Raw genomic sequence first — 14,090 nt, 5'->3', positions numbered from 1 at the left:
AGCATTTATTACTTGACCACGCAATAAAAGAAAACTATTTATCTTTATTCAGTACCAGAGTAAACTTTTTAAAAACCTGACAGACAAAAAATAAAGTTGTCTTTCTGATCAAATGAGACTAAGACAACTCAAATGTTTGTTTAAGCCAACGTTTCATAGATGGCTGTCTTTGTTGGATTCCGGGACACGAACACAACTTCCTCTGCTGCAGCAACAACCTCACTGAAAGCACACATACACACACACACAGACAGGCTGTCTGCATCATGGATAGACCCGCTGTGGTGTCGGCCCGCAGGAGTCCTTCTGTACCGGACTACAACACCTCAACCTCCACCTTGGCCTTCGACCAACATTTCACCACGACTGCCAAAGGACTACTCCTCCTGGCTGAGATAGTAAGTGGGCCTTATGAGTTTGGGATGTTGGAAGACGACATCATTAGAAACGCTCGGCAGTCCTGAAATTTTAGCCGATGATGAGAAGTTGCCAACAGATTATATGCTCAGTGATTATTGTGGCAGCAATTGTGAGGTTTACAAGACATGTTAATAGAGAAGTGAAGCCCTTTCCAGTTTAAAGGGTACATGTGCGGAGCACGTGATGTGAAACACAAACGTAGCTACGACTTGATCAGTGTTTGAGTTGCTTCGAGTCTACAGTATAATACAGCATAGACGCATATACACACAGAGTTTGAGTTAGAAAAAAGAACAATCTTTAATCTTTTACAATAAAATTTATATAACATTTCTATTACAATTTTTTAAAGAATGTAATTTTTTTTTTAAAGTATTCCTTTAACTGCATTGAACAGAGTCAAATAAAAACTACAAGAACTATGTTTCCATGAAAATAGGAAGTTAACCAAAAACACCAAGCAAATCAACTCTTCCTCTGTTTTCTCCCTCATTGTCTCTCTTCCGTTCCAAATCAGCTGGAGGAAAAAAGTCAGGACAGCCTTTCTCTAAATACAGTCTGGCTGGCTGCCATGCAGAGGCTGGGCAGGCTGCAGTGGAAGTTAATCTGATTTTAAACCATTGCAATTTTATAAAAAGTAGGATATTGCTTTTGGATTTGTATGTTTAGAAATTAATTCTCAAAGTGGGAGATCATTTTGGAATAACTAAATGATGAAAATTACACCCTGAAAATGGCCAATTAACTGCAAAGTCTAGCCTTCAGGTTTAATGAATGTGACCGTGAGCAAAGAAATGATTTCTTAACTCTGCATATTATAATGTCAAATACCCTACAAGTGATTTCATTCTATAAGAAGCCAACGCAGCTCACAGTCACGTTTCACACTAGAAAATGTTTTCTTCCTGTGATATGAAACATCCAGCAGGAATCTGTTGTTGTGAAAAGGGAAGGGTGGCGTTTGGAAGGAAAGAGATTTAGTTACTCACCACCACCGCCGCCACACCTTAATTCAGCCGAGATGGAGCAAGTTGGACATTACGTATGGATAACAAATAAATAAGAAAAGTGACATAAAACAATATGTTTTGTTGTGATTTTTATGTTTGTTTAGTTTAGTTTTGTGGTGCAAAGTTTCCCATCAGCTGCATCAAAATGGGACAATTAATGTCCCAAATCTATCTTCTTCTTATGATACCTTACAATGACATATTGGGACTTAATTGGGACTCTCCTCTCCTCTCCTCTCCTCTCCTCTCCTCTCCTCTCCTCTCCTCTCCTCTCCTCTCCTCTCCTCTCCTCTCCTCTCCTCTTCCTCTCCTCTGCAGGTGTGTGGGATGTTCGTGTGGATTCTGGTTGGGGGTACAGAATATTTTTACCTATCTTCTCTCTGCTGGGTGATGTTTGTTGCCATCTTGTTCTGGATTGTGACAGTTTGCCTCTTTATAATTTACCTCACTGGAGTCCACAACAGGATACCACAGATCCCCTGGACGACACTGGTAACACTCACACACACACACCACACACACACACACACACACACACACACACACACACACACACACACACACACACACACACACACACACACACACACACACACACTGTACAAACTGTATGTTTCACTCCTTTTTTCTAATATCTGTCACCTTGACTTTTTTTTCAAGTGTGTGTTTTAACACATGTCCTGACTGCTTTGTGTTTTTTGTGTGTATTTTACTGTTTGCATCTTTGTCTCCTCCAGTCTCTGTGTTTGAACTGCAGTGCCACTGCTCTGTATCTGGTGACTTCAATAGTAGATGCTCTCTCCGTCAGCCAGGCCGTTAGGGGGCGCCACAACTACAACTGCTGGGCAGCATCTGCAGTAAGAGCACTCCAGTTAATGTAATCTGTTCAGGGGAATGTTTATTTCAAAATTTAAGTGCAAGCTGTTTTGATGAGTTAAGAAAAACATGAAGGAATAGCACAACAAGCACACGCACAATGTCATCTAGGATTTCTGCAAATAAGAGTGTAGAGGACATCAGGGTCCGTATATTATTTTTGGGAAATAGTCTACATTCTTCAAATAAACAGAGTGGGTCTCAGAGCTGATTAAGTCCTGCACTTCCATAAAGTTAAGAGACTCATAAAAGAAGCTGAGCAACATAAACGTTTAGTCTCTAATTTATCTCCAAACAACACGGTAGCCCACATTTCCCATAACTGAGCTGGGTGGTATCTTAACTTGATAATTTAACTAATGATGACATCATCTGGTCACCTTTGGAAGCTCCCTTCAGAAAACATTTAGTCTCTGCTCTCACAGGCAGATAAGAAAAACTACAATGGAGGGCCTTTGAAACAGCATTTATAACAACTTAGATATACAATCTATGGTGCACAATGGCACAGTTCAATTAATTAAACTAAATTTTGTGTGCCACAAATCGTGAATGGTGATTCTACAAACACAATTAATAATGAAATGATATGTGAACATTCAAATTCTTTTTTTACATCAATTCAAATATTATAAAGATCGATTACAGTGGAGGTGAGTGTCCTACAGAACATCCTTGTTCTGTCATTGTAACAAAAAGCTGCTGTTTTACACAAATGTCAGCACTGCTTTGACTTGAGTAGATTTTTCAGTATAGATTGAATTATACTTTTAAGATATTTAAATCTAACTTCAAGTCTTCTTGTTGTTTTCCCTCCCTTTGTATTTTCTCATCTCTTCTCCTCTCAGTTCTTTGCATTTCTGACCACACTGTGCTATGCAGCCAGCAGTTACCTGAGCTACCATGCCTGGAAAACCACAGAAGAGGAGCAGTAGTCTCGTTACCTCCTGCTTTTTATTGCAACATCCTTCAGACTCCCATGTGTGACATATTGAGAGCAGGCACATATAATTGCAGAGGGGGACGCTTTGTATCACCAAACTTGCCAACACTGTAACTAAAAGTTGAGTTTACTGTTGAAATAAATTAGTTGGAAAAGAAACAATGGGATTTTCGGGATGTAAGATGCTGCATGTAAGGCGTCACTTAAAAAAAAACAAGTGCAGCCAATAGTGTACAACTTTACATCCACAATCAAGACAGTGTATGTAGGCCTATGCCAATAGAGACAGCCACTAAAACAGCAGAATGAGATTTTACTATGACATTCACCTATTAACAAGGTCATATAGTTTCAATGAATATATATATGTATAGAGAGAGATATTTATATCTTTATATCTATATATACAGCTCCTTTAAAGACAAAATTTACACAATAAGTAGGAAATGAACATAATATTTACCAAACAGAGATCTTTGTTGCTGCAGATGTTTGAAGGCTACTTTCCACTCTTTGCAGATCAGATTCCAACAAGTTCGGGTGGATTTGAGAAGTTGCCATTTCCGTTAAATTATTTCAGTTTGTAGTTTTCTTCTCCACAAGCTTACTCCACAGACTTCCTGAAAGTTGGCCAACAAGAAGAATACTTTCTTCTGATTGGCTGAGGGGGGCTTTAAAGAGACAGGAGCAAAACTTATCTTTCCTGTTCTTACCTAAAGACACTCCTTATTAGTTTTCTGGCAGGCATCTGAAAATAATTCCATCATTGATTAGAAATGATGACTTAAAAATCCTTGTTTTAGGGGGGGCGTGTCTCTCTGACTGACAGGCCTTTGGTGCCTTCAGGTTTCTGCTCTCCGGTGGGCAGGGTGTAGTGTCCTCGGGTTTCCAATCAGCTCGAGTCAGATTCACAGCTCGCTCCTCCCCAGATCTTCCAAATATGGTCACTACCGGCTCCAAATCGCTCTAAACTAGCAGCCAAAATCCGAACTGAAGGCCTCATAACTTTCACAAACTCACAAATCAATGCATGACGTCACTGTTAGCTGCTTTAGTCTCATCCATGTATAACTATTTGTCCTTGTGTTTTCTTTTCTCTACAGGAATATCTATGTAGCAGGTTTCTGACCATTTGAATAAAACATGCACTTTTAATTTTTTTTTTTAGAGTGTTATATGTAGCCTACTTTTACCAAAGTAGAACATCTTAGTACTGTTGGCAATATTATAGCTTTTACCAGTCTGTACTTTGAATTTTGCAGGCTTGCCATAAGACCCCAAGAGGATTAAGTAAACAAAAAAAAAATTGTTGTAGCATGCAACACATTTTTATTTGGATGATACACGTTTCTTCTCCAACAAAAAAAAAATCATGTGATTATTTGTATAACCTGTTGTTTTTCTTACAGTTAGCATTCCTAAAAAAATGCAAATGTAACTTAGATTAAAAGGACATTACATTACTGCTTTGGTTCCTTCAGTCCTGCAGATGTGCAAAGTTGATATATAAAAGCACTGGCAATTCTTTCTTTTCATTTGTAATAAGTCATTGTTCCACAAACACAATTTTTCAGAGGTATAGGTATAAATTATGTGCGCTTATGTTGCACTAATAATTCTTCAAAGGAAGCAAATAGGTTGATTATTCATTCATTTCTGATTATTAATCATACATGTCAACATCTGTGGTGTTGCGCTCATCCATGGGGACCATTCCCCAGTGAGCTCCCAGTGAAGTAATTCCATTGCCATTGAAGCGACCGCTCAGTAGTTTGAGCTCTGCGTCCGGGTGCACCGCGTAGAAGTTAAAGGAGCGCTGTGACACAGAAGCAATGTTTAAAATGTGACCATATGTGTTATCATTTCTAACTCCATAAAAACAGAAAAGGTAGAAACCTGAGACGGCTGGCCGACAATCAGAGAGCGCCCTCTAGAGGTCACAAATATCAGCTGATAGATGTAGTTGGTATGGTATTTACCAGAGATCTGAGGGAACACGAGCAAAAATTACTGACAAATTATGGTTTATTTATGCAGTGGCTGTGTTCCAAATGGTGTACTTGCCTTAGTACACTCCCAAATAGTCATCTTACATGTTAGTACACTGAGTTGTGTAGTACCTACAAATTTCGACAGGATAGTATTGTCTCAAATCACACACTGTCGTTCTGCACTGACCGGAAAAAACACAGTATTTGAATGAATCACCTGCCAACATATCTGCTGACATTATTTATTTTACCCATGAACGTGTTTTCTGCCCTCCTTTTCACACACTCAGTAAGCATATTCATGGCTGCTATCCAACAGCAGTTTTAGCAATTTCAAAATTCTTTACGTGAGTCATCCCTCACTTTCCTCCGTAGCCAAGTTGGTGACCGATTATGGTGAAAAGTGTAGTGTTTTGTACTAAATTTTTGAGCTGTTTTGAGTGCATTATCTGGGTAGTGCACTGCATGTTTCTGTACTTGACAGTGTAAATGTACTTATGCAATCCAAATTGTAAGTGTTAGGACGTACGTACACCTTTTGAAACACAGTAAGTGTATGCCTGTTTACAAAACTACAAATACTACTTGTTTAAAAAAAATGCTGCTATACAACAGTTTTTCCTTTGTTGTTTTTGTTGCGAAGCACTTTGTGACTTTGTCAGTGAAAGTTGCTATATTAAATACATTTTACTTACTTACTAATTATTTTGCTGGATCTGTAGTCAAAAATACATACAAATTATATTGAAAAAAAAATCATCTAAATACCTATCGAAATAATCAATAAAATCTCTGACCTGAACAATGGCCTCTCCATCAAACAGTTCCAGCTCCTGACTGTTTCCAACTGCGCGGCCAAGTATGTGCGACCAAATGTAATCGTAGCGTAGTTGAATGCTGGAATAAATAGAGGGCGCAGAGAGGAAACACAGTGATATGCAATGGGTAGAATAATTAGAAAGAAACAATTACACATAGTTTTAATGGATTTAAAGTTTGTCATGAATCGTGCAAAAATAAGTACACAATAAAGCAAGCACAAAAACAGCATGTGGACAAGAAAGAGAGGGAGACTGACCCTACGATGTAAGCATTATTAGTCTCCCAGGCCCTGATGGCCGTGATCCTTCCCTCTCCTTCAGAGGAGAAAGAAGTGCCACTTCCACCTCCAACAGCCTGAGAGTAGGAGTAGTTCGCCAAGCCAGCTGGAGAGGTTCAAACAAATTATTATGTGAAGGACAAGAAAAGTGACTGCATCTGGACTCAACTTGAATCCAAGACCTTATTAGAACCTAGACATTATATTTCAAAGTAAAAACTGATGCACAATGGACTCAATAAATGAATCAACTCCTTACGTCTAGCCAGGCAGCTGGCGCAAAGTGCAGCAAAGACCAGGAAGGAAAACATTCTGGAAAGTGAAGGCGCCCAGAGACAACTGGGGAAACAGATTCAATACAGAGCATCATCATCATTATCATCATCATCATCATCATCATAGAAATGTTCTTACACATTGAAACCATCTGATATCCTTTTAACTCAACAATCTTGACATTACCTGTAGCCAATGTAATCAAAAGTAACAAAGAGTTCCTTAAATCAGTGCCCACTACAGCCACTGTAAGATATTATAATGATTGGAACAGTAAACACAGCGAGGGCTGAAACTTTTGGCAAAATTACATTTGTGTTGCTTTCCACTGCTAGAGTCAGCTCTTGGTAACAGTTTAATGCTGACTTGCAATGTTTCTTCTAGACTGGTGAGTAGACAGCTGTTAATGGTATATGTTGGCTGTACAGCGATAACTTATGAAGGTAAGTAGGCTATCTGTATAAAGTTAATATTGTAAGTCATCTGTTTGTTGATTTGCGGTTCACAACAGTTAGCAGTTAGAATAGCTGGACATGACTACCCCTGCCAGATCATCATCTAGCTATCTTACCAAACTGAAGCAGTTTTATGTAGTAAAACAGACCTTGTTTAGACATTTCAAAGTGGATCTTTAGTGTATCCAATGACAACAAAAACTATATCGAAAAGCTGTCTAGATGGTATAGATATTTTGAAATGGCTGTTTAATTGCTATTATGGCCTTTCTTTAAAAAAAAAAAAAATAAATAAAAAAAGATAAGGAAGCTATAATGTAAACTATTGACTTAACCAATTACCATTATGTCAGTCAATCTACTGCTGGGTCCATACAAATCTAACTTTACAATCAGCAGTCATTAAAAAATAGCCAACTTCTAATTAATGAAGAAAAGAAATACAGTTTAACCGAACTGCAAAAACTCTGAGAGCCAGTCAGGTGGCAGACTGCCTGGACTCTGCAGTCACAATCGCCTCTTAATATACAAAATGGTATAAAAAGACAGGACTTGATTCTTACATATTGCACCTTTGAAGGAGTTATCACATCCTCACATCCTTAAAACCCGCTGATACAGATGTTGAGACTTACCAGCAGTCGTGATCTCCTGAGACCAGCGTCAGTCCAGAGCAAAACAGCAAAAGATGATCTGATACTGTGACACACTGGCCTCTTATATAACGATACTAACCTCCAACACCACACACACACACACACACACACACACACACACACACACACACACACACACACACACACTCAACCTAACAGCCTCAGGCAGTCGAACAAAAGGATTCTTTTTCAACAAACAGGTACTGGTTCTGGGAATCTGAATTTGAACCAGGAAGAGAAAATAGAGAGGCTCATAATTAAGTCCAGCAAAAATATTTCACACCTCACTTGCAGTCCTATTGATTACATTTGAGCTTTACTCAAGTTTATCAAGTTGAGTTTATAAACTCCATCTGACATGAATTTGTATCTCATAAGTTAGTTAACTGCAGCTGTATGATTAATGATAATGTTTTGACTTCGTTTGGGTCACTTAAATAAAACGCATGCTCGACCTTGGAAAAATAGTTGGCCACGCTAGATCACCTCAAAGCCCATGTAGTAGATGTTCTGGGGCTTTTGATAATAACATGAACTTCATCAGCAGATGAAGTTGGTCCAGTTGTCATGGAAATGTGGATGTTCAAATGTTCATACAAAGACTATCAGGAGTTAATTCTTAAACTTAACAAATTGTTTAGATGAGGCATTCTTGAGCTCAATAAACAATCTGCTGATGAAGATCATGAGATAATTAAAAGCTTCAGAAAGGCCTGAGATAAGGTTGTTTTGTTGATAGAATTTTTAATATTTACTCTTTGCTTACCTCTATTGAGGAATACTACACATGTCCTAGAGAGATAAAATCAAACAAAAGAATAATTATTTATCTGAACAGAGTGATAACCATCATACAACCAGGAAATAAAATGAGAAAATAAAGTCCATTGTTCTTTTAACTGGTTTGACCGGAACCAGTCGTGGCCGGTCTGTGAAAAACCCTCTTGAAACTTTACACTCCTTACTTATCCGAGGAAATTTCTCATAAATAAAACTTCCTGCTTTTGGACTTCACCATGATAATGTACATGACCAAGACGCAGATATACATTGTATGGTGGAGTAGTAGAAATGTGCAACACACATAAAAATAAAAAAAAAACACTGAAAAATAATTTTAAAATCTAACATTAAATGCATTAAGAAAATGGAAGAGTACAATGTAGTCATTAATCAAAGTGAAACAGTTAAATGTTCAAAACTACAACTGAAAAACTCCACAGAAATTAGTTATTGTTACTGTATATGTAAAATCAGAAACTGTCGAGAGGTGGCAATGCTGTTGTTTGATAAATCAGTGCTTCTTTTCTACTGCACAGGTCTTTAAATCTACAAAAGTCAGCATTACCAAATCTGAGTTTCCTGTGGCTTCTTTATCATAAAAATAAAACAAGTTTTATATATTATATTATTAATACGTGGCTGTTAATGACGTCTGGAATAAGATAAGGAAATTATTCCTGACCACAGACATCAGACAAGAGAGAATGCTACATTTCAGTGCATGCTTGTTAAGACAATTCGGACTCTGTCTGTGCCCTACTTTTGATCACATAGCAGCTTATTGCCAGAAGCTGCAAAGTTTAAGGGGTTGACCCACAGTGGCCGTTCTGTGAAACACCCTCCGGTGTTCAAATCATCAGGGGAGATGGAAAAAAAAGTTCAAAGGTCATTTCCAAAAAGATCCAAAGTGGAGGCAGAAGTTTGAGATGGCTTCATTAGCAAGAAACAAACAAACAAAAAAACAAAAAAATCAAAACAATGTCTTTATCTTCTGGTTCTTTTCTTTTGCTAATGGTCACAGATTACACAGCTGGAGAGAGAAAAACAGATGACAGGAATTCATGGACAGATGAATAAATGTCACTGTATGATATGTAATTTCACAGACAAACTGGCTGGACGATGGCCTCATTGTTGTTGATTTTTTTCATTTTCATTTTTCATTTTTTTCTAAAATTACCTTATCCAACCAACTGAAAAAAGTAAATCTGTAAAGAGAAAAACTAACAACTAACAACACTCAAATGTTTGATCTTATTTCCGTTTTTTATGTTGAGAGAGTAAAACTTTCTGGACACCTGAACAACTGCTTCTAATTATAGACTGTATATTAAAATGGACAAAGTCTTCCGGTCTGAAAACTTAAGTCACTGCTGAAATGCCTTAAAGTGCAATACCACTGAGGGCCACTAGGGACTCCGGAAAACCCATCTCTTTAGACTCGCATTCAAAAAGCATCAACTTCTCTAATACAAAGTCAATGCATTTTTTCCACAAGTTATTATAGTCCTTCTAAAAATAATTCCATAATTAATTCCATATCAGGCCTCAAAGAGAGGTGTGTACCTGTTTGATTGACAGATGAAGTCAGGTTGCCATTTTTACCCCTCGCTCCTCCCCCAACTCATCAAAATCTCTCAACATAGTTATTGTCTGCTTGCAAATGGGTGTGCTTGTAACTGGCCTGTTGTTTCAAAACAAATATTTGAAATTGCAGAGCAGCCTGACACAATCTGAAAACCACATTCCTGACGTGCACAGCACTGGATGAAGAGGCCCGATGAAGTACAGCAAGTATATCTTAAACAGAAATAAGCATCAAACCTGGTGGTGACTGAGTTCATTTTTCGGAACAGGTGGTGCCCAAACCTGTTCCCATTGCTGGGAAGAAGTTGCTTAACACACCCAGAGATCGACTGACAATGAAAGAGGAAAAAACAGAGACAAAACTAAGACACGCAAAAGCTTTATAATTGTACATGCGTTTGGATACCTTCTTGAAAACATCCGTTTCAATTATACATTTATTAAAACGCCATGTGGATTTGGCAGGCAATGTGGTTTGTGCAATGTGCACGTGCAAAGGCATTAGTGATAACAATTATTGTTATTTATTTGTGCTTTCATTAAATTATTACATTTTTGTATGTTTTTATTATGTTTACTCTGTGTAGCTCTTGAATTGTCTTCTAACTGGGTGAGTGTTTGATAAGCTGCATATGGACATTGGGTTGGAGTGATCATAGGGGAAATGGGGGATTCATATTACTGCCACTTTAGTCAAACATGGTCTTTTTCAGAAGAAACTAACAATAACAACTGACATTGTTGTTATTGCTTAGAAACAAGCAGCACCGTCACACACGGAAGTAGCTTGCTGGCAATACCAGGTTTTAATGGGATAACAATAGAACATAATTTATATGTAGAGTTGTGTCCTTTGATCATGTTAGATAATCATCTAATGCTTTTTTTAAAAAAAAATTTTCTCACAGTTTCAACTTAGTATGCAGTTGTTTCGCTCTTAAGTGAACACTGAGGTACAAAGGTGGAATTTCAGATTTTCCCTAACAGGTCAATTTGATGGTCGCAATGATGATCTAAATAGATGGCAGGAAGATTATATCTTGTTTGCTGTTGATACAGGACGAATATATATCAACATTACACCTTCCAGTCAAGGTTTGGTAATCTAGATGAACAACAGCATATTTCAAAGTTGCGAAATGGCTACTTAAATGCTTGTCTAGTTATTTATTTGTCCATCAAAACACCTTTGACTTTGTTTCACAACCATGTTCTGACTTTCTGTGGTGAAATAAAAGAAGACTAAAGAAATGGAATAATTTGGAGCAAGCAAAGTTTAGAGGAAGCAGAGACAAGGTTTCCCAAAAACGTGTACCTTCACTGTGGGCAGGTTCTGTTAGTGACACGTTTTTGGATGAGTTTTACTTTTTTTGTTCTAAGAAGGCTCAAGGTGAAACAAGGTGTAACTGCAAAATTATCGTGACACACAAAAACCTTTTGAAACTTCATCATAACAACTTAAATATGAAATATAAATGATGGCACAGTTAAATGAATAAATAACTTGAGAAATCAAAGTTGTTGTGCCATAAATTGTGTACAGCGTGTCCAGAACACATTTAAATCAATTTAAATGTAATTTCAATCAATATAAACAGACTTAATGCATAAGGATGGCATCTTAGCGCCCTTTATTGGACAGTGAGTTGACTGCCCTTGTTCTTTCACTGTAACAAAACGTTTCTTTAATAGGGAAGATTACTGTGACTCAGGATAATTCCTGGAAGAAAGGTTTTAAATAGGTGACAATTTCCAGATGTGTCAGCTGTAGAGTAGACGTCTATGTACGGCAAATACATCTGCTGTGTATTTGTACTTTTTTTTTTAAATTGCTTTGACTTGGAGTACATGAGTTCATTTTTCAGTGTAGGTTAAAGTATGATTTAAAGATAGGCTATTAAAATGTAACAACACTTCATATGATTGCTTTCATGTTTTTCTCATCTCTTCTCTGAGTTCTTTGTATTTCTGACCACACTGTGTTATGCAGCGATCAGTTCCCCAAGGTATTGGGTCTGGGAAACCACAGAAGAAAAACAGTAGTGTCATTGCCTCCTCTTTTATTACAACATCGTTCAGACTTTATGTGTCAAAAGAAGTGCAGCCAGTGGTCAACTCCTTCGTGCTAAGTTTCAGTGCATCTTTCTGCTAATGTGGAAAAATAAAATAACACTGAATTGGACATTAAGTATAAATAATCTTTGTATGGTGTAGTTTTTCTTCTTGTCTTCTTTGTGCTTTTTATAGTTTGGCAACGGCGACAGCCAGAGGGATTATGTTTATGAGTTGTTTGTCTGAATGCACACCCATCCCATTATTGTGAATGCGATATCTCAAAAACGCCTTGAAGGAATTTCTTCAGACTTACTATAAATGTTCAATTGGTCCAATGTGTAAACTGATTAAATTTTAGGGGTCAAAAGTCACTGTCACCTCAAGTTATCCAAGTCTGTTAAGCAAGATATCTCACAAATACCTCAAGGGAATTTCTTCAAATTTGTCACAAACGCTCACGTGGACTAAAGAATGAACTGATTGGATTTTGGTGGTCAACCATCAGAGATCACTGTGAACTAGCAAAACACGTTTATAGCCATAACTCAAGAATTGATGCACTAATGACAACATTTCATACAAAATGTTGCAGAATAACGTGAAGTGTCGACATTTGACTTTCAAAAGGTAAAAGGTCAACTTCATGTGGCATCCACATGTTCAGCAAAAATACCTTTCTGTCCGTTATTCAACACCATGAGTCAAAAAATGTGGAGGGGAATTTGACCATATTTTACATTTGGTTATCAGTGACACCAGTCTTGGGTGTCCACCTTAAAAAAGTTGGGATTGTATACATTTTCTGTGCTGTTGGGTCGAAGATGTGTGTGAAGCATCCATGTTTTAGAAACTGTAGCTTCCTTGCAGTAATATCCATATTTAAATAATTGTTTACTGTCATTTAGCTTCATTGACCAAATATGTCAACACATACAAGGATTCCTTCAAAGTCTTCACTGCATACAGTACATGATATGAGTCAGGACAGATATGGATGTAAATTGCAACTTGACCTGTTGGTGGAGGCATACAACTGCAAGGTGGTAATTATAGTTCTTCATTACCTACAACCAATTTGCTTTTATTTTTCGTTATATCAGTCTCGCATATTTGCCAAAAGATCCAAAGGTCAAAAACCACAGCAGTATGTTGCATGCTGAAAATCTTTACATGGCTCACACTGAACATTATACACATTTCTCCTTCGACCATAAAGTAATGTACAACATATGAATAAAAATGTGATCATTTGTGTAATCTGTTGTTATTCTTGCAGGTAGCATTCCTGCAAACAAGTGAATTCTTAAAAAGAGTAATACATCACTGCTTTTGCTCCTTCACTGTTACAAAATGGTTTTAATTGAGGCCTCTTAATTTGATACATAACACTAACCGAGTTACAAACAGAATTTATCTTAGACAATCACTATAAAGTCTTTTCATTTGGAATAAACTAGAGTATTGATTACACGCTAACATCCGTACTGTTGCTTTGCTCCTGGTAGACCATTCCCCAGTGAGCTGCCAGTGAAGTAATCCCATTGCCATTGTGGCGGCCGCTCAATAGTCTGAGCTCTGTGTCCGTGTACTTCAGGTAGAAGTTAAAGGAGCGCTATGACACAGAAGCAAAAGTTAATACATAAACATCAATGCTAGAATTTTTAACCACAAAAAATATAAAAAAAAATAAAAAAGGTAAAGACCTGCATGGGCTGGCCGGCGAAGAGAGACCGCCCTTTAGAGGTCACAATTATTATCTGACCGATGCAGTTGCTGTGGTATTTACCAGAAACCTGAAACATGCATGGCAACATGAGCAAACAAATCACTGACAAATTATGTATCATATATATGATGATGTACTGAATACATTATATAATTAATTACAGTATATAATTTTTTGGATTTTTTTTTTTTTTTTTTTAATGATGCTTCTTAT

The 14,090-nt window shown here is 37.3% G+C and overlaps 2 protein-coding genes across 2 annotated transcripts; one reads left to right on the top strand and one right to left on the bottom strand.

Annotated features, from left to right (window-relative positions):
• Positions 1 to 266: 266 nt before the first annotated feature.
• On the top strand, positions 267 to 4,774 carry cmtm8b (CKLF-like MARVEL transmembrane domain containing 8b). Its single transcript, XM_069140139.1, has 4 exons — positions 267 to 398; positions 1,749 to 1,922; positions 2,168 to 2,287; positions 3,155 to 4,774. Exons 1-4 carry the CDS (start codon positions 267 to 269, stop codon positions 3,239 to 3,241), a joined length of 513 nt encoding a protein of 170 aa, XP_068996240.1. The 3' UTR covers positions 3,242 to 4,774.
• On the bottom strand, positions 4,560 to 7,755 carry LOC138192611 (zymogen granule membrane protein 16-like). Its single transcript, XM_069140124.1, has 6 exons — positions 7,706 to 7,755; positions 6,599 to 6,678; positions 6,319 to 6,445; positions 6,038 to 6,137; positions 5,146 to 5,235; positions 4,560 to 5,065 (listed from the first exon to the last, which is right to left on the bottom strand). The coding sequence occupies exons 2-6, from the start codon at positions 6,648 to 6,650 to the stop codon at positions 4,913 to 4,915; spliced, it is 522 nt and encodes a 173-aa protein (XP_068996225.1). The 5' UTR covers positions 6,651 to 6,678; positions 7,706 to 7,755; the 3' UTR covers positions 4,560 to 4,912.
• Positions 7,756 to 14,090: the final 6,335 nt, after the last annotated feature.

Source organism: Embiotoca jacksoni, unplaced genomic scaffold (genome assembly GCF_022577435.1).
Source record: "Embiotoca jacksoni isolate LCO1_2020_lvr unplaced genomic scaffold, fEmbJac1.0.p SCAF_11, whole genome shotgun sequence".
Lineage (NCBI taxonomy): Eukaryota > Metazoa > Chordata > Actinopteri > Embiotocidae > Embiotoca > Embiotoca jacksoni.
This window is presented reverse-complemented; position numbering and strand designations above follow the sequence as displayed.

Excerpts from the sequence above, each read along its gene's own strand:
- LOC138192611 (XM_069140124.1), bottom strand. The coding sequence starts at position 6,650 with ATGTTTTCCTTCCTGGTCTTTGCTGCACTTTGCGCCAGCTGCCTGGCT. Across the intron at positions 6,138-6,318 it reads AATAATGCTTACATCGTAGG|CATTCAACTACGCTACGATT; the intron begins GTCAGTCTCCCT and ends TATTTATTCCAG. Across the intron at positions 5,066-5,145 it reads TTGTCGGCCAGCCGTCTCAG|CGCTCCTTTAACTTCTACGC; the intron begins GTTTCTACCTTT and ends TCTGTGTCACAG.
- cmtm8b (XM_069140139.1), top strand. The coding sequence starts at position 267 with ATGGATAGACCCGCTGTGGTGTCGGCCCGCAGGAGTCCTTCTGTACCG. Across the intron at positions 1,923-2,167 it reads AGATCCCCTGGACGACACTG|TCTCTGTGTTTGAACTGCAG; the intron begins GTAACACTCACA and ends TGTCTCCTCCAG. Across the intron at positions 2,288-3,154 it reads ACTGCTGGGCAGCATCTGCA|TTCTTTGCATTTCTGACCAC; the intron begins GTAAGAGCACTC and ends TTCTCCTCTCAG.